We start from the raw sequence: 26787 nt of genomic DNA on the forward strand, positions 1-26787 counted from the left end.
GGAATGTGAAATTATTTGTACTTTTGATACTTTAGTATATTTAAAATCAAATACTTTTGCTCAAGTAGTATTTTACTGGGTGACGTTCACTTCTTAAGTCGTTTTCTATTGAGGTATCTTTACTCTTACTCAAGTATGGCAATTGGGTCCTTTTTCCACCACTGAATGTGGGTTCACAGAACTGAACTCCAGGTCCCATGTGTACATTGGCTCTCATTTGCAGATGCTGCGGCTCTCAATAAGGTATTGATTTGAGGGAATCAATTCTAAACTGAATGGACTCCAGACAACCCACTGACCAAGATTAGACAGAAGTTGTGCAGAATTCCATTATAATGATCCACACTTATATTGGAGAAGTTGTCACTTGTCACAGATGTAAATTGCTTTGCCCATAGACTGAGGTGGAGCGAGAAGAGAATCCAAGGTGGACATATTGGCCTTTTCTCAATTGGATTTGCACAACTACTGCGTCCTCTCTCCATCGTCCTCTGGCCTCCTTTAAAAAAAAAAGGTAATCAAGGAGAGGTGGCGAGGAGAGGGAAAGTTATAACAGAGACGCTAAGAGTCGAAAAAGCAAGTGCAGGTGAAACGTTTAAAACAACAAACATGGAACAAGACAACATAACAGTAGCATCTACGCATAAACACAGGAACAATGGTGACTGGGGAAAGAACCTAAGGGAGTGCCAGATATAGGGGAGGTAATGTTCAGGTGTGCCTCATGACGTGCAGCTAAACGTAATGATTGATGCCATGTGTGCGTAATGATGGATCCCAGGACCAGTCGTTAGTAAACCAGCGACGTCAAATGCCGAAGAGGAGGAGCTGGAGTAGACATGACAAAATTGGATGAAAATTAGCTTTTATGAAATGTCTGTCCTTATCCCATTGCGCGTCTTCAGGGTGGAATTCCAAAATAAATATATAAAGTAATAAAAACAAATTTAGCTAGTTTTATAGAAAAAAGTATTTCTGAACTCTTACCCAAAGGACTCAAGTAGGTTAGACTTGTGCTTCCTCGCTAAAAGGCTATTGAGGAGGTGGGGACGTCTTCCATTTGCTTACTAACGAATTGACACTCTCCTTTACCACTGGACCACTTATCGGTTTCCTGGTCACGGAAGAGAGAGGATGGAAGAGAGAGGGTGGAGGACAGACTTTTGCCCAAATGACAAAAGGCCATTCTGTTCCCTGTGTAAAATAAAAAATGGCGACCTGTAAAAAGCCTCATGGGGCCAGTGGCACCGTGCCTGTCAGGCTAATCCGGTCACGTTGTAATTCGGTGAAGCCATGCAGACAGGTGCAAATGTGCTTTAAATGGAGGAGAGAGGGGTAGGTGGGTGGGAGAGGAGGAGGGGAATGTACGGGACACTCCATTGGATGACAAAGGGATTATTTATTAATCATTTGATTCACTGCTCCTGTAAATTTTCTATCTCGTTCGGTGAGGATCCCGAGCATTGCTCCACTGGCTCAAAAATGGTCCACCTTTACTCTTCCTTTATACATCTTTACCCTCATTTGGGGTTTGTTACTGGCCCATCCACCACCTCAGCCAGTCTGTCGCCCTCCACTCTGTGTCCCAAATGGCACCCTATTCCCTATATAGTGCACTACTTTTGACTAGAGCCCTAAGGGCCCTGGTTAAAATAAGTGCACTACACAGGAACGAGGGTGCCATTTGTGCAGCAGACCACATATTCAGACAGCAGTCCTCCTCCTGACTACCATAGAATGTTAATGAAAGACGGGGATCAACCCCCACCTGAAATTGCATTTTGTTTCCCCTGCAAGTAAGATTTAATCCCAAACTCATGTGCAGGGGATTGCAAAGGAAATACTATATTATATTTCTTCTTCTTCCCCCCCAAAAAATCAATTTCATACACTGATTCAGTGTGATGGTGAATGTTAGAAAAAATATATCACAAATGCTTTTGGAAGACTGATAAAATATCTGATCGGTTTCGTGTTAATATAGTTCTCAGCTATTATTTTAACTAGGTCAATGTGCCCCTGCATGGCAGGAACTGTTGGTTGGCACTAACTCCTACATGCCACTTTTAAGGAGTACTTTCGTCCCCAATTGTTATCTTAAAATTAAGGATTGTTGACATGACATTCTAAATGGTATTGCAAAAACTTCCAAATGACCAGATCTCATTCCAACCTGTTGCTACAGTAATTATGTTCCATCATTGCACCACCACTCAATCTGTCATATTGTAATCTATAGTCGTAGGTCTACTATCGGTGATGTGAAATCATATACAGAGCAGCTGTAAGTTAATACATCAATAGAACATGATCAAGTTAATAGTTAGCAAACCCCGAACACCTACTTATTAAAGGTTAACTGGGAACTGCTGGCTCATACTGTTAGTGCAGGTTAAAACTACACACAAAGCAACACGCAACTCCTATTTAATAGGCTGAATGTGATATTTGGACCATGTCCTGTATTATCTGACTGGATGCTTGTCTCTGTGTGTTGACAGTGTGCCAGATCCTGTCCAAGGGAGTGGTGGGAGTCCTGGGTCCCTCCGCCAGCCCTGCTTCCAATTCCATCATCAGCAATATCTGTGGAGAGAAAGAGGTGAGTGCTGGCTCGCATTTTGGCAAGATTTATTTGGTGTCACAATAGCACTGTTTGCCTGTCATATTATGGAACAATATGTTTTATTGTTACTGTGTTTGAGACCGTGCTTGACCCATGTCAATACCACAGCAGACAGAATATTTTTCAGAACATTCAAAGTTATTGTCTGAATTTACCCATGTTAAATTCCGACGGGCCAAGAATCAGGGGCTCAACAGCGTACAACATTAATCTAATCAGTTCTCAGAAAAATTGTAATTGGTTTGGTGCTGCCTTCTTTTTTTAGTTTTGTGAAGGACCACCTCTTTGAACAACATGGAAAATCGTAATTTATACATTTTCAGTTCAGGTCCTTTGAGTTGTGATGTTAAACAATTTTGCTCTTGTACTAACTACAGGATGTTACTGTCTTTTTTATAAAATGTCAATAAAAAAAAATCACATTTATGTCCCCTTTAATGAGAACTGTGACCATTTGATCAGTCTTTAGACTTTGGACTCCCTGGTGATGTGCACTGTCTATCCCTTTTAAATGTTCTGACTGAGCTCATTCCCTGTGTGAATAAATAAACATGTAGATGAATTGTACGTTCTTAAACAAGTTAACTTTCTGTAATGTATTCATCGGACCATGCACCACGACTCCTTAAGCAGTGTTTCCCAAACTTTGTCCTCAGGACCCCAAGGGGTGCAACTTTTGGTTTTTGTCCAACAGCTGATTCAACTAATCAAGCTTTGATAATTTGAATCAGCTGTGTAGTGTTAGGGTAAAAAAAAATGTCCACCCCTTGTTTGGGAAACGCTGCCTTTTAAAGGGATACCTTGGGATTTTGGTAATGAGGTCCTTTATCTACTTCCCCATAATCAGAGCATGCTAGCAGACACCCAGACTTCCAGTCACTGCGCTAATGCTAGTTAGCATTGGCTGGAAAAACTCTAACTTCCTTCAAACTGGACACAGACACACACACAAATGGTATCCACTAGTTCATCGGACTCTGGTGAGGTAAATAAAGGGCCTCATTGCCAAAATCCCGAAGTATCCCTTCATAAACTGTTCTTAATGCTAAATGATTAAGAAATACATTAACATGTTTCAAGCAAATACCATCTAAAAGGCCGAGTTCTGCAGAACTACAACAATGCTGACATGTAAGCACGATGATGCCACATCATGGCTCTTAAAAGGCGAACAGGATCATGTTGAGGAGTTGCTCTAATAGCTGTCGGTGTGTACATGACAATAGAGAAAGGTCACATTGCGCTGTTACTACCCTGGAAATGATATCTCACTAATGGTCTCCTTTTGCAAACTGGGCATATCGGTAGTCTTTCAGTAGAGGACAGCAGGGCTGGCCATGGCTGATGGAACATGTCTATGGGACTGAGGGAGGGAAAGTGCTTTGGCCACTTTATTACAACCTGTTTTAGGGGAGAGTGGAGTGCGATGGAGAATATTCTTTTCCAATATAAATTGCTTGAGGTGTGTTTAAATGCAGTAGCCACAGTACTAATGTGGATTAACAGTTTTTATAAATGGTGATTAGATTATGAATATGTGCTAGTATAATGTGCATCCAACACTGATAAATAAGATCAATCAGCAATCAATGTGTCATGTACAGTGCCTTCAGAAAGTATTCACACCCCTCGATTTTTCCACATAAAAAAAAAATGTCACTGGCCTACACACCACACCCCATAATGTCAAAGTGGAATTGTGTTTTCAAATGTTTCACAAATTAATAAAAAATGAAAAGCTGAAATGTCTTGAGTCAAATATTCAACCCCTTTGTTATGGCAAGCTTAAATAAGTTCAAGAGTAAACATGTGCTTAAGTCACATAACTTGCATGGACTCACTGTGTGCAACAAGTGTTCAACATGATTTTTCAATGACCGCATCTCTATACCTCAAACACACAATTATCTGTAAGGTCCCTCAGTCACTGAATTTCAAACAGATTTAACCACAAAAACCAGGGAGGTTTTCCAATGCGTCACAAAGAAAGTCACCTATTGGTAGGTGGGTAAAAATAAAAAGCAGACATTCAATATCCCTTTGAGCATGGTGAATAGTGTGCCAATAGTGTGCCAATACACCTAGTTACGGCAAGGCGTCCTTCCTAACTCTGCCGAAGAGGAAGGAAACCGCTCAGTGATTTCCATATGAGACCAATGGTGACTTTTAAAACAGTTATGAGTTTAATGGCTGTGATAGAAAACTGAGGATTGATGAGCAACATTGTAGTTACTCCACAACACTAACCTAATTGACAGTGAAAAGGAGGAAGCCTGTACAGAATCCACATATTCCAAAACACGCATCTTGTTTGCAACAAGGCACTAAAGTAATGATGCAAATTGAGTACCACTCTCTTAACATTTAAGCATAGTGGTGACTGCATCATGCTATGGGTATGCTTGTAATCGTTAACGACTGGGGTTTCAGGATTTTAAAAAAACGTAATGGAGCTAAGCACCGACAAAATCCCAAAGGAAAACCTGGTGTAGTCTGCTTTCCAACAGACACGTAGTGATGAATTCTCCTTTCAGCAGGACAATAACCTAAAACACAAGGCCAAATCTACACTGGCGTTGCTTAACGAAGACAGTGAATGTTCCTGAGTGGCCGAGTTAGTTTTGACTTAAATCTATGGCAAGACCTGAAAATGGTTGTCTACCAACGATCAACAACCAATTTGAAAGAGCTTGAAGAACTTTGAAAATAATAAATGGGCAAATATTTCACAATTCAGGTCTGGAGAGCTTTTAGAGATTTACCCAGAAAGACTCACAGCTGTAATCGCTGCCAAAGGTACTACTACAAAGTTTTGACTCAGGGTATAACGACACAGGGCGAGACCCAGATGCGTACACTGTAGGCAGATGGTTCGAGTCTGATATTTATTGAAAAACAAGGGGCAGGCAAGAGGCAGGTCAGAGTCCAGAAGGTACGGGGCAGCAGGCAGGCTCGAGGCAGGCTGAATGGTCAGGCAGGCGGGTACAGTGTCAGGGCAGGGTCAGAACCGGGAGGACTAGAAAAACAGCGACTAGGAAAAACCAGGAGCACGAAAAAACACACTGATTGACTTGACAAGGCGAACTGGCAACAGATAGAGGACACCAGTATAAATATACACAGGGAATAACGCAAACAAATGGGAGACACCTGGTGGGGGGGTGGAGACAAGCACAAGACAGGTGAACTAGATCATGGTGTTCCACAGGGATGTGAATACTTCTGTAAATTAGATCATTTTTCTATTTCATTTTCAATACATTTGCAAACATTTATGAAAACATGTTTTCACTTCGCCATTATGGGGTATTGTGTGTAAATGGGTGAGGGAAAAAATAGATTTAATACGTGTTTAATTCAGGCTGTAACACAACAAAATGTGGAATAAATCAAGGGTTATGAATACTGTCTGAAGGCACTGTATATTTTACTTTCTAAATGTATCAACCATGCATCTACAGTAGCCTATATAGTGTTATATGGTGTTTGTACCTGTGTGTGTGTGTGTGTGTGTGTGGCAGTTGTTGTGAAGGTGTTGGAGAGTCAATTACATCCTGTCTGTGCTCAGTGATTGTGTCTGTTCATAATTCTTAACTGGGAGAGTGCACAGATGCTGGCAATATGACAGGAGGCCGAGTAAATAGGGGACGCATGAAAATATGACTCATGACAGCCCTTGCTATGTGATCAACCCATTACCCACACTCAATTTATCATTCGGAGAGCTCTATATCCATTTGGGAGGCTCTAAGTGATGCTGTACAGAGCCATACTGTACAATCTGGATTTAGACAATGGTAACTAATAAAAACAGTATCTCTTCACAAAAAGCAATTGCGTAGCACAGATGCCGAGAACTCCTAGCTCACAGTCCATGTATAATCCTTTTAACACCTCTGAGCGGTTCTGGACCGGTACCGACCAATATTTGATGTTGCGCTGTTCACAGAGCACTCAGTACATCAATTGCTGTGCACTCTGTGAAATCTGACACCTCATTTGCTTAGGGAGCAACACGTCAAAATTTCAGGCCTATGCAAACAAATGTTCGATTTTGCAGCTCAGCTTACAATACGGCATATGAAATGGGAGACCTTAGCCCATGCAGCAAAGGCAATCTCATCACGCTGTGATGTTCATAGATGGGTTTAGAGCGCTCAACATGAAACAATACAAAATTATTTCATAGAATTTAAACAAGACCACTTTCTCTTGGTCACAGTGAGACATAATCACTTTGTGCTTAAAGCTGAAGTTGTAATGAGTCAGCATTTGAATTGTGTCTGCGTCGCTCAGAGGATGCTGGTCAGAAAATGCTCTGTCAGTTATGAAATGGTGCCAATTTTGTACTGTCACTAAGTATGATCATATTTATTTTACAACTATAAGAAAGGTGAAATATCAAAGTAAGTCATTTATAATTTGATTGTTACTATATTTAGAAATCATTTCAATAATTCCATTCCCTATTCCCCAACTTGTGTTGAATAATATGATTTGTCATGTTTTGTTCTGTGTTCTTGAGCTTGTGTCCTCAAAAGACTAAACCTCAGCAATTTATAACTATTTTTACCAGAAAGGTAAGATTGAAATCTTTCTGGCAGTTTAAGCATCTCTAGGTATTGTTTATGGCCCTCATATGATAAATAATTACTTTTGAATATGTCTATTTTGGCAAAAATCTATATTATGACATTACATTTAACCGTTTTTTATGTTTTGCCCTTGAATGCTGCAGAAAATCTTCTAAGTCATGGTCGTTGACACGGAACAAAAATCTAAACGCAAACACGTAAGGTGTTGGTGCCATGTTTCATGAGCTAAAATCAAACATCCCAGACATTTTCCTTACACACAAAATGCTTATTTCTCTCAAAAGTTTGGTATGAATTTGTTTACATCCCTGTTAGTGAGCATTTCTTTTTTGCCAATATAATCCATCCACCTGACAGGTGTGGCATATCCATAAGCTGATTAAACAGCATGAGCATTACACAGGTACACATAGGAAAATGCATGGGGAAATAATTGGCAACTGAAAAATTTGCGGTTTATCACACAACGCAATGCCACAGATGTTTCAAGTTTTGAGGAAGTGTGCGATTGACATGCTGACTGCAGGAAGGTCCACCAAAGCTGTTGCCAGAATTTAATGTTAATTTCTCTACCATAAACCTCCTCCAACTGCAGACCAAGTGTATGGCGTTGTGTGGGTGAGTGGTTTGCTGATGTCAGCGTTGTGAAAAGAGTGTCCCAAGGTGGCAGAGGGGTTATGGTATGGGCAGGCGTAAGCTACGGACAACGAACACAATTGCATTTTATCGATGGTAATTTGAATGCACAGAGATACCGTGACGAGATCCTGAGGTCCATTGTCATGCCATTCATCCGACACCATCACCTCATGTTTCAGCATGATAATGCACGGCCCCATGTCACAAGGATCTGTAGCACAGGAGTTTGGTGGCACCTTAATTGGGGAGGACGGGCTTGTGGTAATGGCTGAAGAGGAATAAGTAGAATGGTTTCAAATACATAAAATACATGGTTTCCATATGTTTGATGTCATTCAATTTGCTCTGTTCCAGCCATTATTATGAGCCGTCCTCCCCTCAGCAGCCTCCACTGATCTGTAAACAATTCCTGGAAACTGAATGTCCCAGTTCTTCCATGGCCTAGATACTCCCCAGACATGTCACCCATTGAGCATGTTTGGGATGCTCTGGATTGATGTGTACAACAGCGTGTTCAAGTTCCCGCCACAACATCCAGCATCTTCGCACAGCCATTGAAGAGAAGTGGGACAACAGGCCACAATCAACAGCCTGATAAACTCTAAGAGAAGGAGCACTGCATGAGGCAAATGGTGGTCACACCAGATACTGACTATTTTTCTGATCCACACCCCTACCTTTCTTTTAAGGTATCTGTGTCCAACAGATCCTGTGTCCAACAGGGCCTAATGAATTAATTTAAATTGACTGATTTCCTTATATGAACTGTAAATCAGTAAAGTCTTTGAAATTGTTGCATGTTGCATTTATATTTTTGTTCAATATCATTTACATTAGCTGGTAATAGCTCTTGAGGTGGCTTTGAAAATTAAGGAAATGTCTCTCTTTTATGCATTGAAACACACACAAAATTATCCTGCCTATAGACTGCCGATAGGTGCTTATCACAGTGGGAGGCAGTTTTTTCTCTTGCGGCGCGACAAACCTGCAGATTCCACTTTTAGAGTCACAGTCCTTCACTTTGAGTTGCTGTTTTTGGGCTACTTCTAAATTGCGCCGCGGCCGCCATGGCATTTCTCTCTTTAAAAAAATAGATATATTTCACTGTGACCTGCTGCTGCTGACAATCAGGCAGTGAGGCAGGCGTGAGTGAGTGAGTGAGTGAGTGAGTGAGTGAGTGAGTGAGTGAGTGAGTGAGTGAGTGAGTGAGTGAGTGAGTGAGTGAGTGAGTGAGTGAGTGAGTGAGTGAGTGAGTGAGTGAGTGAGTGAGTGAGTGAGTGAGTGAGTGAGTGAGTGAGTGAGTGAGTGAGTGGGTGGGAGGGCCAGAGCGGTGTGTGTGTGTGTAAAAAAAAAAAAGTGTTCAGAGATTTCAAGATCCTCTGTCCAACTTTCATCACTCAACCTCTCCTATTGGATGTGTCTATAGTTATGCACATGGGCAAACAGGATTTATTTAGAATTATAAACTGGGTGGCTTGAGCCCTGAATGCTGAATGGTTGAAAGCCGTGGTATATCAGACCGTGTATCACAGGTATGACAAAAAATACTTTTAACTGTTCTAATTACATTGATTACCAGTTTATAATAGCAATAAGGCACCTCAGGGGTTTGTGGTATATGGACAGAATACCGCGGCTAAGGACTGTGTCCTAAGAACAGCCCTAGCTGTGGTATATTGGCCATATACAGTGCCTTCGGAAAGTATTCAGACCCCTTGACTTTTTCACATTTTGTTACATTACATCCTTATTCTAAAATTGATCAAATAAAAACATCTGTGTCCACAATACAACTTACTGATAATGAAATTCCAAAACATGTTTTTAGAAATGTTTGGAAATGTATAAAAAACGGATATACCTTATTTACATAAGTGTTCAGGCCTTTTGCTATGAGACTCGAAATTGAGCTCAGGTGCATCCTGTTTCCATTGATCATCCTTGAGATGTTTCTACAACTTGACTGGAGTCCACCTGTGGTAAATTCAATTGATTGGAAATTATTTGTAAAGGCACATCTGTCTATAAAAGGTCCCACAGTTGACAGTGTATGTCAGAGCAAAAACCTAGCTATGAGGTTGAAGGAAGTGTCCGTAGAGCTCCAAGACAGGCTTGTGTTGAGGCACAGATCTGGAGAAGGGTACCCAAAATATGCTGCAGCATTGAAGGTCCCCAAGAACACAGTGGCCTCCATCATTCTTAAATGGAAGAAGTTTGGAACCATCAAGATTCTTCCTAAAGCTGGCCGCCCGGCCAAACTGAGCAATCGGGGAGAAGGGCCTTGGTCAGCGAGGTGACCAAGAAACCGATGGGCACTCTGGCAGAGCTCTAGATTTCCTCTGTGGAGATGGGAGAACCTTCCAGAATGGCAACCATCTCTGCAGCACTCCACCAATCAGGCCTTTATGGTAGAGTGTCCAAACAAAAGCCACTCCTCAGGAAAAGGCACATGACAGCCCGCTTGGAGGCACCTAAAGACTCTCAGACTATGAGAAACAAGATTCTCTGGTCTGAGGAAACCACGATTGAAATATTTTGTCTGAATGCCAAGCTGGAGGAAATCTGACACCATCCCTATGGTGAAGCATGGTGGTGGCAGCTTCATGCTGTGGGGATGTTCTTCAGCGACAGGGACTGGGAAACTAGTCAGGATAGGGGCAAAGATGAACAGAGCAAAGTACAGAGAGATCCTTGATGAAAACCTGCTCCAGAAAACTCAGGACCTCAGACTGGGGCGAAGGTTCGCCTTCCAACAGGACAATGACTGTAAGCACACAGCCAGGACAGCGCAGGAGTGGCTTCAGGACAAGTCTCTGAATTTCCTTTAGTGGCCCGGCCAGAGCCCGAACATCTCAGGAGAGACCTGAAAATAGCTGTGCTGCAACGCTCCCCATCCAACCTGACCCAGCTTGAGAAGATCTGCAAAGAAGAATGGGAGAAACTCCCCAAATACAGGTGTGTCAAGCTTGTTAGCGTCATACCCAAGAAGACTCAAGGCTGTAATCGCTGCTAATGGTGCTTCAACAAATTACTGAGTAAAGTGCCTTATTGCTTAATCATTGCATTCAAAGAAGTTTAATCTACAACCATTGATGGACAATTATCTGACGAGTTTAATAAGGGTGAATTATCTTTTCTCTGGGACATATTCTTGAGCTCACAATTATTATTATATTGATGGAAAACCGCATTTTGCTTCTTAGCCTACATCATTACAAATTATGTCTATTTCTTCTTAATTCGCTCGACAAGGTTATGAAAAAAGGGTTTATTTGATAAATGTGGCTCGTCATCTCTTGCTGCCCAAAATGGCTAGCTTTCAGGCCTAGACCTGGCAACCCTGCGTACGTCCATGGTTGAACGTCATGAGCCAGTCACACTTCATATGCAATGTAAGGCAATGGCATGCATTCCATATTGTTCTTCCCTCCCATTGTATAATTACTATTTTGGAATTTGCCATCCATTTACCCAGATGCTCAAATCTGTCAGTCCAAGCTGATTCTGAAATGTAGAATTTAATGAAATGAGAGGGTGACGCCATGCTGGGTCAGTTTACCCTCCCAGGTTCTCATTGATAGTGCATGTTAATTCAGGATTATTCCACTCGGCCAAGCATGAGGCGTCAACTCTGACCACTATACAAGATGAAAGCACAGTTGAACGGCCATGAATGGAAGTTGAACCCGTTTTGGTCTCATGGTCATGAAGTGTACATGTGTATTGTGAAGGCAGTCATCAGCATATGATATTCAATATCTGCCCTATATTTCTCTGACATTGACCTGTGTGTTGACTGAGTCCGCCGTGTGTGAGTAGTGTGTGTCGGCTGGCTCAGTTAGATTTTATTGGACACCATGTTCTCTGGCCCAGCAGCACATGTCAGTGTGTCACGATGTGGAATTGCTTTTATACCCCAGTATGCTCACATTCCTGCCTATCCTCCATGCCCCGAGACCATTTTCCAGGAAATATTCTCTCACCTAACATTTTCCCCGGGAGTGCTTTGACATGCACGCAAATCAGTCAAAGCAAGTCTCCTCTCATTTGCACATCCACCCCTGCACTTCACCATACTCAGCATCTCTGGCTGATTGCCAGGTAGAGGTCAGCCCTGGCGATTTCTCCCCCCAAAAGAAAACTCAGCAAGAACGCTTGAGAGACCTTTAGAGGGATTTCGGCTCAAATTAGCCGGACCTTAACCCCTTATAATCACACACCATCAGCCTAATACTGGATCCCTCTTTCTGAGGGTAGACAATCATTTGTTCTGGGAATTTGAATCTTGGCTAGCAGTGTCGACTGACATTTTTCGATGTACAGTATTCGGCCCTTTTAAACCCACCCGCTATTTGCGGGGGGAAGGCACATTAAGACATGCCTGGTGGATGGGATGCTAGGTCTGCAGGGGGCGATGTTGCGGATGTTAGGCTCGGTGTCACTCGGCGCAGGGTGCATCTCTTCCGCCTGCTTGCAAACAAAACACAGGTGAGCCTGCTATTGCTGCTGGATTGCAATTAGAGGTCCACAGCTGTTACACACACATCCCTCCTGACCCCCTTCTTCACTGTGCTGTTGATCTGTCTTGTCGAGGGTAGCCAGGAGATCTGTGCATATCCAAATTTGCTCCCTCTTTAGAAAGCTGTTTCCACTTGGTCAGGGAGTTGAATGCGAACACGGCCGCTCTCTGGTTGCCAGCGATGAACGGGCGATGCAAATTCAATTAGGCCGTTTCTTGTCGTTATAGATATGCAAAGGCATATTCCATATTCCATTGTTCCTTTTGTTTTGTAGTCATCTGTGTCATTGTGCTGGCCCTTTTGTTTAGGTGTGAGGTGATAGGATTCAAACAAACCCATCACAGATGAGGTTCTCAGAACTGCTGAATGAATTGTCTCACAAGCTCTCTATGCAAGCTTCACCACTACTGAAAATAGCCTCAGACATTTTCTTTCAGGCATGGTATTGGTCACATTTCAGGTGTCAGAAGTTTGCAGATCAATTATTTATGGTTTAAGCAAACATAATCTGTCAGAGAGAACTGAAATCGTCCGATGGATCATATGTGAAGACGACCTGGGTTAGTATTTCTCAACATCTGGTTTGTGGACGGGTGCCAGTCTGTTTTGATGCTGCTGGCTGGTCCCTGAGACACTAATTTTGTCAGTTCTACAATGTTTTATGTATGTGGCCCCCCATGGAGGAAGCTTGCCGGTCCCTGGTCAAAAAAATGGCTGAGAGCACAGCTATCAGGTGTATACATTTTGTCTCACTTGTCTAACATCTGGACCACCTAATACCTCCTTCAGGAACTTCAAGAGCTTAAAGGCCTAGGGTGGTCTCAAAAAGCTTTTCATTCCTTACAAAGACATTTGTTTAATCAGAAGTGAAATCAAATCACATTTTATCTGTCACATGGGCCGAATAGAACAGGTTACCTAGAACACCTTACCATGAAATGCTTACTTATGAACCCTTAACCAACAATGCATAGTTGAAAAAAAGCAAGTAAGAAAAATGTGCTCAATTAACTTAAGGAAAAATAGTGGCACAATAAAATAACAAATAAGCCTACATACAAGGGGTACCGACCGGTACCTAGTCAATGTGCCGGGGTACGGATTAGTCGAGGAAATTGAGGTAATATGTATACTGAACAAAAATGTAAATGCAACAAATTCAAACATTTTACATGTTTCAATCAGCCAATTGAAATAAGTTCATTAGGTTCTAAGCTATGGATTTGACGTGACTGGGAAGACAGACATGCATCTGTTGGTCACAGATACCTTTTTCAAAAATGTAGGGGCATAGATGGAAAAAAACTCATCTAATAACAGTATCTGTGTTCATGTTCGTAGCTTATGCCTGCCATACTATAACCCCACCGCCACCATGGGGCACTCTGTTCACAATGTTGACATCAGCAAACCGCTTGCCCACACAACGCCATACGAGCTGCCAAATGCTCTAAAACGACATTGGAGGCGGATTATGGTAGAGAAACATTTGATTATCTGGCAACAGCTCTGGTGGACAATCCTGCAGTCAGCATTCCAATTGCGTGCTCCCTCAAAACTTGAGACATCTGTGGCATTGTGTTATGTGATCAAACTGCACATTTTATTTGATTGTCTCCAGCGCAAAGTGCACCTGTGTAATGATCATGCTGTTTAATCAGCTTTTTGATATTCCACACCTGTCAGGTGGATGGACTATTTTGGAAAAGAAGAAATGTTCACTAACAGGGATGTAAAAAAAATTGTGCGCAACATTTGAGAGAAATAAGCTTTTTGTGTGTATGGAAAATTTCTGGGATCTTTTATTTCAGCTCATGAAACATGGGACCAACACTTTACATGTTGCGTATATATTTTTCTTCAGTATACATGTAGGTAGTGGCAAGTTGACTATGCATAGATAATAAACAGAGAGTTGCAGCAGTGTGTGTGTGTGTGTGTGTGTGTGTGTGAGAGAGAGTATAGTGTGTGTGGTTAGAGTCCAGTGAGTGTACATCAAGCATGTGCAAGAGAGTCATTGTAAAATAATATGAATATATACAAATCAAAATATGGGGATCAATGCAAATAGTCAGGGTAGCCATTTGATTAACTGTTATGCAGTCTTATGGCTTGGGGGTAGAAGCTGTTAAGGAGCCTTTTTGTCCCAGCCCTTGCGCTCCGGTACCGCTTGCCGTGAACAGTCTATGACTTTGGGTGGCTGGAGTCTTTGACCATTTTTAGTAGCACAGAGGCAAGAGTGAAGAAGAACAATAGCTTTTCCATGGAAAGGGAGCTTTTTTTCTCACCGCCGGCTGATCAATGATATAGAGATCTGGTGGTCAATGTTCCACTTGCCTAAAAAAGCACTGTGGGATCCACCACAGACCTCTCCATCTTCATCAACCACTCCCACCTTGGACAAACCAAACCAGTGGGACCTGCTTCAGGATCATTACCCCAATAGACAGAGGCTGTCTCCTCTCACTCTCTATCCCACTCCGACCCACTCCCAGCCACAGTAGCTGAGCTCCTACTAGTGCCACATATGATCAGACGGACATGATCACCCACACCTGCCTCCCTCCCATCCCTTCCCCTTCTCGCCACCTCTGCCAGCTCTGGGGTTGACTGATGGACTGTGTTCTCCTGTGCATCTGTTCTCTGATGGGCTGTGGCCAACCTGCACGCTCTTCTCTGTGCTCACCAGAGGTACTCCACAGTGGCTCTGTTGTGTGTTAATTGTGAGTGGGCCAGTGCTGGGCTGTGACACATGGCTAATGTTTTATTTTCCCAACAAAGGTCATCATCAGTTATGGCTGACACGCTGCCCCCATAAAGGATTTCTGATATTTTATTAAACATGAGTTTTGTTCGGCTGGCGCGTAAGAGGCAAGATAGCAGATGTAAGATCTCATTATATTTTGGCTTACCTTATGGTGTCAGGTCTGAATCCCCCCCTCTGGGGACTACAAGGGCTCATGGATGTTGTTTCACAGCCTACATATAAGTTTGAGTTGGACACTTGTCAACTTCTCAGTAGAAGCAGGGCTGGTAAATTAGGTTTCACCTTCAGACCAAGCGCTTTGAGAGACCATGCTAAGTTCACAAAGTTAGAAATTGATATCTCGATTTATAATTTGACACAAGGTTACAGTCGGAGCTCTGTGCTTGAAGGCAGGAAACCTCAAGCTGTTTCCTGCCTTCAAGATGGCGTCGGACGGGATGGCTGACGTTTTATGGGCTCTTATTAACCAACGGGGGGACCTAGTGAAAGACCTGCAGAGAGCTGGGACCAAAGTAACAAAGCCTACCATCAGTAACACACTACGCCGCCAGGGACTCAAATCCTGTAGTGCCAGACGTGTCCCCCTGCTTAAGCCAGTACATGTCCAGGCCCGTCTGAAGTTTGCTAGAGAGCATTTGGATGATCCAGAAGAAGATTGGGAGAATGTCATATGGTCAGATGAAACCAAAATGGAACTTTTTGGTAAAAACTCAACTCGTCGTGTTTTGGAGGACAAAGAATGCTGAGTTGCATCCAAAGAACACCTTACCTACTGTGAAGCATGGGGGTGGAAACATCATGCTTTTGGGGCTGTTTTTCTGCAAAGGGACCAGGACGACTGATCCGTGTAAAGGAAAGAATGAATGGGGCCATGTATTGTGAGATTTTCAGTGAAAACCTCCTTCCATCAGCAAGGGCATTGAAGATGAAAGAAGGAGTGGCTTCGTAAGAAGCATTTCAAGGTCCTGGAGTGGCCTAGCCAGTCTCCAGATCTCAACTCCATAGACAATCTTTGGAGGGAGTTGAAAGTCCGTGTTGCCCAGCAACAGCCCCAAAACATCACTGCTCTAGAGGAGATCTGCATGGAGGAATGGGCCAAAATACCAGCAACAGTGTGTGAAAACCTTGTGAAGACTTACAGAAAACGTTTGACCTCTGTCATTGCCAACAAAGGGTATATAACAAAGTATTGAGAAACTTTTGTTATTGACCAAATACTTATTTTCCACCATAATTTGCAAATAAATTCATAAAAAATCCTACAATGTGATTTTCTGGATTTTTTCTTCTCATTTTGTCTGTCATAGTCCACTCCACACTGCCCTTTCACACCTGGACAAAAGGAACACCTATGTCAGAATGCTATTCATTGACCACAGCTCAACATTCAACACCATAGAGCCCTCAAAACGCATCACTAAGCTAAGGACCCTGGGACTAAACACCTCCCTCTGCAACTGGATCCTGGGCTTCCTGACGGGCCGCCCTGAGGTGGTAAGGGTAGGTAACAACACATCCGCCACAATGATCCTCAACACGGGGGCCCCTCAGGGGTGCGTGCTCCGTCCCCTCCTGTACTACCTGTTCACTCATGACTGCATGGCCAGGCACAACTCCAACACCATCATTAAGTTTGCCGATGACAGTGGTAGGCCTGATCACCAACAATGATGAGACAGCCTATAGGGAGCAGGTCAGAGACCTGGCCGTGTGGTGCAAGGACAACAACCTCTCCCTCAACGTGATCAAGACTAGATGATTGTGGACTACAGGAAATGGAGGACCGAGCATGCCCCCATTCTCATCGACGGGGCTGTAGTGGACGAGGTTGAGAGCTTCAAGTTCCTTGGCGTCCACATCACCAACAAAATAACATGGTCCAAGCACACAAGACAGTTGTGAAGAGGGCACAACAAACCTATTCCCCCTCAGGAGACTGAAAAGATTATGCATGGTTCCTCAGATCCTCAAAAGGTCCTACAGCTGCACCATAGAGAGCATCCTGACAGGTTGCATCACTGCCTATTATGGCATCTGCTCGGCCTCCAACCGCAAGGCACTACAGAGGGTAGTGTGTACGGCCCAGTACATCACTTGGGCCGAGCTTCCTGCCATCCAGGACCTCTATACCAGGCAGTGTCAGAGGAAGGCCCTAAAAATGGTCAAAGACTCCAGCCACCCTAGTCATAGACTTCCGTGCGGTAGAAGAGAGAACAGTCTATGTCCAAGAGGCTTCTAAACAGCTTCTACTCCCAAGCCATAAGACCCCTGAACAGCTAATCAAATGGCTACCCAGACTATTTGCGTTGCCCCCACCTCTTTTACACCGCTGCTACTCTCTGTTGTTATCTATGCATAGTCGCTTTAACAACTCTACCTACATGTACATATTACCTCAATTACCTCGACTAACCCGTGCCCCTGCACATTGACTCTGTACCGGTATACCCTGTATATAGCTTCGCTATTGTTATTTTACTGCTGCTCTTTAATTATTTGTTTCTTTCATTTCAAATGTTTTTTTTGTGTGTATTTTTCTTAAAACTGCATCATTGGTTAAGGGCTTGTAAGTAACCATTTCACTGTAAGCTCTATACTTGTTCTATTCGGCGCATGTGACTAATTAGATTTGATTTGATTTGGAGATATTGCAAAAATATTGTTTTTCTCTGTCCTTTTTGTGGAACAAGAACATTGTTTTAGGTGACAACAAAGTAGCCCAACAATAAATAAAAAAAACGTGCGTATTCTCAGAACGCCATAACCGACATATCCAGAATAATGCATTTTCGTGTTTTGCTTTAGCTTGGTTCAGGAGTTAGGGGTCTGTGGTTATACTGTATGTGAGCAATGCATCATCAGGCTTATATAGCATTACAGAAGACAATAATGGCATCAAGATAGATGAGTAAATGATTGCGGGTGAGGTCACCAAGCATCACAAAATTACCAAGCATCACAAAATTAACCAAAGGGCATGCCTTTCCACGTAAACAGCCCAAAGGATGTAGTCACTCCCGTCTCCTCCCGGCATTATGACACCTGTCGTAACCATTGAAAATAACAATCCTGATCTATGGAGATGCCACAATGAATCCACTGTAATAAATGAGTCGTGTGTGAATGCGGCACCAACCAGTCAGGGGCAAGGCCATGTTAGTGATACGGTAGCAATATTAAGGTGTTCATGATGCATAACGCAGGTGTTCCAGTGTGTTCCCATCGCACCTGTGGATAGTGCCAGGTTTGCTAGTTAGTCCTGCTCTCTGGCTCGCTGTCTCACTTCAGTGTCCTATGCGGATCTCTCTCATTAAACAGCTGTCAGGCCTCTCTCTGTCTGCGCTCACTGACAGCCACTGTCACACGGCAGGAGCACACACTCAACACACACAACCAGAAATTGCATCTCTAATACACAAGCAACCTTCCCCTCAGTCTCCACCTCTCCAGACAGTACTGTATCTGACTGCCGCATAGACCACGCTCTGAGAGACGTATTGGGGTTTAAGTGTCATGCGATTGCATTACTGTGAATTATCTGTCAGAGGATGGTACTTGTATACAGGCTATTTCACTGCATAATATCCTATTATTCCAGAAACAGTCATATATATCTATATGGGTCAATGTGATTTATTTGCATATGAAACCTTTGTCAGTAAGACGGCAGTAAGAGTGCTATCTATATACCGGTTTTACGGAAGTTTGTTTGAAGAAGTCGTCCCCGCAATAATGGAGTGACGTTAAGAGGTTTTTACAGAGCCAACTGGAGGAGGAGGTTACATGGAGGAAAATGACTCATCAAAGCAGGGTGATCATGACTCACTTTACCCCCTGCACGAGCTCCCCCGTCTCCCAGACAGGAACCCTTACAACCTTGTCTCGGTGGCGGTCGCCGTCATGGTTTGTACAGAACTTCTATTTCAGGTGCCAGCTCATTGCAGCTCATATGTACTTACCCCGTCTGCATTGTTGTTCCTGACGATGAGCACCTCTCAATTAACTGTTTGAACATTTGATTTATTCTATGAGTTAAACTTCTTCTATGAGCTCACTGAAACCAAAGATGATCCTTTTCCTTTTCCTGATGCATTTATATTTTGTACTCGGATCCATTGTTTTATTCATACTGATCACCGAAGAGCTACTGGGCTAGGCATTATGTCAGTTTAGCAGGCCTCTTTGCGGTGGTCTCATGCTTTGGTAGACAAATAATTCCTTCATTGAGCCAACATATCACTAAAAGTATTCACCAATGAGCCAATGGATGTCTTCTCTCTTCTCTTCAAACCCCACTGCCTCACAGCAAAGCTACCAGAGCAGAAAGCCTCTCGAACAGAAAGGGACACGACGATAACACTCTGTGGTCCGTGCTGCGAGAGCGAGAAGGGATCCTGGAAGGGCAGAGGGGATGGAGGAGTGGGGAGTTGTGGAGTGGTTGCATTTCCCCAGTGTGGCTCGGCCATTATCCATGTTTCACAGCTCCTCAGGAGGAGAGAATCACATTTTTTGCCACCACAGCCGCCGCCTGTCAGGAAAAGATCGTGCTCCATCCATCCATTCTTCCCGGGGACCCCATTACACCCTGATGGGCAGGGATTGAAAACCAATTGGGGATACAGGGACACAGAGAGAGCGATGTATGGGCATGCGGCACTGCGCAGGCAGGCAATCTGCTGTGATGAAGAGGCTTCTCTTGTGACATCCTTCCGGGTTCCCCTTCAAGCCCACTGCGTTGCCCCCATTCGCTAGCCTCCGAATCACCCGCCGTATTGCGTTCCCAGACGCCCCACAGCCTGCTGCCATCAGCCCGGGTGCATCCATCCACACCTCAGTGGATAGCGCATGAAAAGAGAGATGGATTCAATCACTTTTGGAAGACAGGAGCAAGTGGAGACAGAGATAGTGGGGGAGTTTGCAATTTAGTTTTCTTTTGCAGGTAGGGTACAGGTGTAAGCTATGTTTGCCATAACTTTGGAAGTTGAGAGCGAGGGGGGGTTGGACTTACAAAGCATCTCCATAGTCTCTCTGCACATTTGTGTTTATCCTCTTACAGAACTGAAGACTTGCTGTGACTGGATCCACAGCAGGGACACTGAACAAACGGCTGCGATTTATTCAACACATCATACACCAGCTGTGAAAACAGACGCCCAATCATTGCTAAACATCCCTGAACGTTTCAGGAAGTTTTTGTGATAGGAGATTTTTTAGTCTCCTACAGATTCTTATCGGACTTTTGTGTTTTTAACTTAACGCTTGGGACTCATTTCTTTGACGTCACTGCCTGTGAAGAGGTCTACTTTTCTCCACACTCAATATACCCTGAGTGTACACAACATTAAGAACAACGCTGCTGGGTTTTTTATGCTCAACAGTTTCCTGTGTGTTTCAACTGAATGGTCCACCACCCAAAGGACATCCAGCCAACTTGACAAAGCTGTGTTGAGGCTGAATTGAGGCTGTTCTGAGGGCAAAAGGGGGGATGCAACTCAATATTAGGAAACTGTTCTTAATGTTTTGTACACTCAGTGTATTAACTGTTCTTTATTTAATTGAGCCCAGGAGCTATAGTTTAGTTTATTAGGCATCTGTGAGGGAGTTCTTGAATTATTCTAATTTGTTTTATTAGTTTATCAGATATAAGATGGTTCTATTTAGCCTGATGAGAATATAATGAACACTTGTTTTTTTTGTACTTTGCATGCCTCTTTGCCAAAGTATTGGAACTGCTCAACAAACATCTCCTCTAGCAATGCTTTGGTTTTGTCAGAATCATGCTGTATGTTTACACCATATTCACATACAGCAAGCTAACGGTGCTTTAAAAACTCTTGATCTCTTTGTAGACATGCCTTTGGTACTTTAATTATTCATCCAGAACCTTCTCTCTCTCTCTCTCTCTCTCTCTGTAGGTGCCCTATGTGAAAGTGGCCCCTGAGGACATTCTGAAGGTTCAGTTCCCCCGCTTCACCACCCTAGACCTGCGCCCCACCAACACAGACATCAGCCTGGCCGTGGCTGGCCTGCTCACCTTTTTCAACAGCACTACAGCCTGCCTCATCTGTGCCCAGGCCGACTGTGAGTGGGTCAAGCACCACTAGCTCCTTGTTGTTATTTGTACCATATACACACATTCCATTTACATGTGCACCCACATTTTTGCATGTGCACACACGTGAGCTTGCACACACGGGTGCATATTCATGCATGTGCATATGCACTAGGGCTGGCCCCGACTAAAGAAATCTTGACTCTCCGAAAGTCGTTTGTTCTTTCAACTAATCGATTGATCGACACTTTTAAAGGTGCATTGTTCCATACAGTGCATTTGAAAAGTGATCAGATCCCTTTACTTTTTCCACATTTTGTTACGTTACAGCGTTATTCTTTAATTAAACCATTTTCCCCCTCATCACTCTACACACAATACCCTATAATGACAAAGCAAAAACAGTTGTTTTGAATTTTTTGCAAATTTATTACAAAAAAACGAATCAAATATCACATTTACATAAGTATTCAGACCCTTGAATCAGTACTTTGTTGAAGCCCCTTATATGGTGATTACAGACTTGAATATTCTTGGGTATGACGCTACAAGCTTGGCACATCTGTATTTGGGGAGTTTCTCCCATTCTTCTCTGCAGATCCTCTCAAGCTCTGTCAGGTTGGATGGGGAGTGTTGCTGCACAGCTATTTTCAGGTCTCTCCAGAGACGTTCGATCGGGTTCAAGTCCGAGCTCTGGCTCGACCACTCAAGGACATTCAGAGACTTCTCCCGAAATCCACTCCTGCATTGTCTTGGCTGTGTGCTTAGGGTCGTCGACCTGTTAGAAGGTGAACCTTCGCCCCAGTCTGTAGCTCAAAAATATTTTGGAGTATAAATATAAACAGTACCAGCACCCAAAATGAGTTCCGGAATCTGTTTCAGTCCAAGTCAAGCACTGATAAGAAGTAATCGGGTGGGTAGGCATATTTTATGACGTTTCCACTGGATCAGAGAATGACATTTTCCCTTTCACTCTGAGTGGTTATCAAAAGGGAGAGAGCTGGAAAGATTTCTCAAATGTTGTAAAAAACAGACTGTTTGAGGTGGGGGAAAAAACGTACTTTGAGAAACTGCGCTGCTCATTAGGGATGGTGCATTAAGCCAATCAAAATTACTATCAGATCCCCAAATGGTCACATTTATACGCTCACATTTGCACGCAGGCCAGGTAGCTTATAGGCCTGTATACGTCTATGCGTAATCAGGTGCGCGTCCCCAACATTGACCTGGAGCACTACAAATAAAAGACAATGACTAAATTGAATTGACCAAACTCCTAAATGTAATGATGGAAACTAAAACGTGTTTCTCACAAGTGTAGCATAGGTTGTGCGCTCTGCAAACAATGTGTCCACTCCAACAATGAGAACGGTAAGACTGGAATAATAATACATTGAATGCATTAAACAGAGATGATCATAACCAAACAAAGATTAGACATTTTTGGAATTAACGCTAAATATACTACTGGTGATATATGTAATGGGGAATTGAAATAGGCTACACTAACAATCAAATGCAAACAATTCACATGATGAGGTAATGAAACATGCATGTGCACAATTGGTGGGAGAGAGGGCTGCTTTGCGCTGCATGGTCAATCCGATGTCTGCATAGGCCACTGAGCATTGTGTTTATACAGGAGGTACCGCCCCCACCTACCGTCAATCAGAATCACCCTTCAGTGGATACCCCCACACTCAAGCCTATGTATAACCCAAATGCATTTATTATTGCATAATTCTTCCCCCCACAATGAGTCATCATCTGGCAAAACGCAGGCAAATTACTTTGCTTTTCACATAGGCCATTAATGCATCTTTCTCTTTTATTCCAGTGTGACAATAACTATGGAAGATTAAATCCCAGTCTGTTTCCTCCCTTCTCCGTACAGGAATCAGTAATTACAAGTGCCCGTACAAAGTCACATTGATGTCATCTGCTACAGGCCAAATTTCACCTTAATCAGCTTAGGGCTTTGAAGTGTGGCGGACTGGATTTCTGCTCTCGATTAGAACCGAGGTGCTCTCAGCTGGCACGAGCCCCCCAGCCCACTCTCTCCCCACCATCAACCCCACCCCTCATTCAACTCTCCCAACCAACTTCAGAAAAGAATGGTTGACGTTTGTGCTCATCCAAGCCAGTTAGACTGAGGTGTTACCCGAGAAACAGAGATAACAAGGAAGAAAAGAGGGAAGAAGGAAAATTAAATGCCCACCAAAGGCTAAAGACATTAGTGACTCAGAACTGCATGGACTTTGATTCTTGACAATGACTGCCCGTGTCAAAACTAGATAATTAGTTGTTATTTTCCACTGGGTGTTTAAGCGTGCTCCTTTCAATCTGTTGTTCATTTGAGAGCTCATCAAACGATGTTGGTAATTATCCCAAAGACACATGACAGTTCCATGCCTCGCAAGAGTGAAATGCTGTGAATTATCGACATACCCATGAAGGGCGGCGATCTCACCATCTACAAGCTGTGTGAGACAGAAACCTCAAAGGTTTCGTTTTTGTATGTCTCTGTCTGAGCTTCTGTCTGTGTCCGTGTGGGCTAAGGGGGAATCGATAAGGCATATGGGGAGCATGGCCTTTCCCTTCCTCGTCAATGACAAGGATGCTAGTCACTTTAGCTGATTGAGTCTAACCTTACTACTGGAATTGCACGTGGGGAGCGGAGGCAGAGTGATTGCTCTGCCATGTGACCCTTCTGCAGCGCCACTGTAAAATACCCGTGATGGCTTGGGCTCTGCAATGTGCTGTTGTAGCAATAGCCACGGTACCGTTTGCTGGCTGGCAGAGGCCCCAAGACGGTCGACGCTGGGCTCATTAATCACCGCGGCCGGTGACAGCCTAATAGAGGGTGGCCGAGCCATGAATATTTCCCAGCCTGACCCTGGTTTCCTGGCTGAGAGAGAGAGCGAGAGAGAGAAAGAGAGACAGAGAGAGAGGCCCACCCAAAAGCACAGGTAGCGCAAAGAAGGAAACCCATTGATCTAGCTAACCTGCCTACCGCTATCGATGGCCATGTGGTTGTGTGTGGATTCACCGCACTCATGGAGTAGTACAGTTGGACATAGAGAGCCTAGCCGCAGGGGTGGAGGAGGACTGTGTGGGAAAGTGGAGCACTTTGTTAACAGGGAGATTTGTGCATGGGAGGTCAGCTGGCGAGTAGCAGGAGGGTGGGAGGGGACCAATCACCCACTCTCTACCTCTTGGGGAGGGGAGGGCATCCTGGTCAACAATACAGCTTATGTTATGAATCCGCTATCACCTAACGTAGCATTTTATCATCTGAATTGAATGAGCTGGAAGAAAAGCAAATAGTAGTACCTTTTGAATGTTAAAAACACCTGAATTGACTTCTCTGATGACATGCACCTCGGCAACCAACTCATGATGTTTTTTTTATTGAGAGACGATAGACTCATCAACAGGTTTTAAAGGCACACAACTGTCAAGGTAGACGTTTGTGTCTCCTTGGAGCGGAACAATTATAGGATATGTTTGCTCTACGATACGACTCGCTGCTCTGAAATTGTCATGAGTAACCTGTAATTAAAGTTGATCAAGAATGTCTCTGTCTCAGGAGAGAGCTGGATCAATACACTCTTTGGGAAGACAGACCGGTTAACTGGGGTGATGAAATGATTTAGCTGGTAGCGGCAATGACTTTTTGTTGTTTGTTGTCCGGGGATCAAGCTGAGCAATCCTCCCGACGTGATGACATTCAAAGAAAGTTTCAATACGGATTATGATATATTTACAGCTCCAGTAACAGCAGACGTCAGCCCACCGTAAATGTCCCCATCAGAATAAATAGTTGCTGTGCTGTCAGTTCTGTTGCACTTCCTCCCTACTGAAAGAGAGCAGTGAGTGAGGAAACTGTGGAGAAAAGATGGCTCCACCAAATGCTCTTAAACAGAGGGATGAGAGTGAGCTTCCTCCATTGGCTCTCCCTGGTTTTTCTTCTATGTTTCCCCTTCCTTTTCCCTGCCCAGAGACATTAATTTGATGCAATACGCAGCGTAATGGGATTTTGATGTGTGGTTCTGGAGGGGGGTTCTTCTCTTTATCTTTTTTCTCGCTTTGGTGTCTAATGAGAACAAAGCAGAGGAGAGCCCTGGTCGGCTGTCTGCTCGTCTACCAAGATGGAAGAAAGTTCCCTTTCAACGGGGAATGATGAGAAAGGATCACTCAGACCCACAACATCCCAAACTCCCCGTCCTTGTCCATTAACAAGATCTACTGACACGCTGAACTGTTTATATAAGAGAGAGTGATAGACTATCGACTTTTTGACCTGTGTGGTTATATTCAGGTTAGGATAAGTTCATGTACTGACACGCTACGAATGCCTAGACATTAGCGCATGTCCTATCCCAAGCACTCTAGTTAACGAATGCTGCTGGCCTGGAGGGAAAAATTGCTTCAATGTAGTTAACTCTCTTCCATCCGCCCGTCAATCGATTGTATCACCCGATTTATCATAGTCATTTAGGTTCGGGCTGTTTAAAAAGTAGATCCATCTTGTCCTGTGAAATGCCATGAAATTCTGCAGACTGCACCCATTTGGTTGTACAGTACAGGGTTCCCAGACCGCAGGAGTCCAGCAGCCCAGTTCAACAGACTAGGGTGTAGCCAGTTGAGAGCTGTGACACTGGCATGAACCTGTCATTGGTCCTGGCTGAGCAGTGTATTTGCATAGAGGCACTGAGTGCAGGAAGGTAGATGAGAGCCGGGGCTTTGTGAGAGCCCAGTGAAATGTGACGGCCTGTGAAAGGGGGAAATGACTGGCTGCCCAGACTGAGTGGCAGGCCCTGCCTTTATCTGTCTGCCTGAGAGGCAGCGTCAGGCAGAGCTACAGTATGTGTGGCCCGTGTTAATGAGGCACACCACATGGCAATATCACACACCGACCGCTGCAGGCAGCAGCAGCACAGCCTCCACAAAGAAAACAGACTTCACACGTCTTCTAACCTTCCAGGGTCTCCCTTTTTTTCCACGGCTAACCGAGAAACAGTGCCTCCCCGTTTTAGCATAATGATGTTCTAGCATGGGTTCAACAGCCTGAAACGTGGAAGCGACATGGCTGCCAGAATAGGTGCCACATAGGTCAGGGCCACAAAAGAGCTTGTGAAATGAAAATGTACACGCCCGTTGCTTTGAATCGTGCACAGCCTGAACACTAAACGGGTCTCTCCTGAGATTGCCTCTCCACTGGCTGAATGAAAGGGAACGGTAGGAGGGGCAACTCCTGCTGTGGACACTGAGCAGCGAAGTGTGCGGTCTAGTGTAATGTACGAAATGTGAAATTGGCATGTGATGCCATGCAAACAGGCAATGGAGATTGAGCAGGTTTTTAAGCCTCATCACAGTTATGCTGAGTAACTCAACAGGTAACAGAGCTGATAGTCTCAGAGCAGACAGGCGTCATTGCTGATGATTTGCGTTTCTAGACAAACCGTTGAAGGCATTAGGATTCAATAAGTAGGGACACATAGTGCTTTAAGAACAGCTGCTGCTGCATGTAACCAAAAGAAGAAAACATTGATTATATGTAAATGTTTTTTTTTACTATAATCAATGCT

General features: G+C 43.8%; 1 protein-coding gene across 2 annotated transcripts in view; it reads left to right on the forward strand.

The window, feature by feature from the left end:
* The window catches only part of LOC112266722 (glutamate receptor ionotropic, kainate 4-like), a 393963-nt gene that overhangs the window by 266368 nt on the left and 100808 nt on the right, over positions 1–26787 (forward strand). For both annotated transcript variants that reach the window (XM_024444450.2, XM_024444451.2), the window contains 2 exons: positions 2502–2599; positions 21060–21225. In XM_024444450.2, coding sequence (XP_024300218.1) covers positions 2502–2599; positions 21060–21225 — 264 coding nt within the window. The remainder of the gene's footprint in view (positions 1–2501; positions 2600–21059; positions 21226–26787) is intronic.

Source organism: Oncorhynchus tshawytscha, linkage group LG14 (genome assembly GCF_018296145.1).
Source record: "Oncorhynchus tshawytscha isolate Ot180627B linkage group LG14, Otsh_v2.0, whole genome shotgun sequence".
In the NCBI taxonomy this organism is placed as follows: Eukaryota; Metazoa; Chordata; class Actinopteri; order Salmoniformes; family Salmonidae; genus Oncorhynchus; species Oncorhynchus tshawytscha.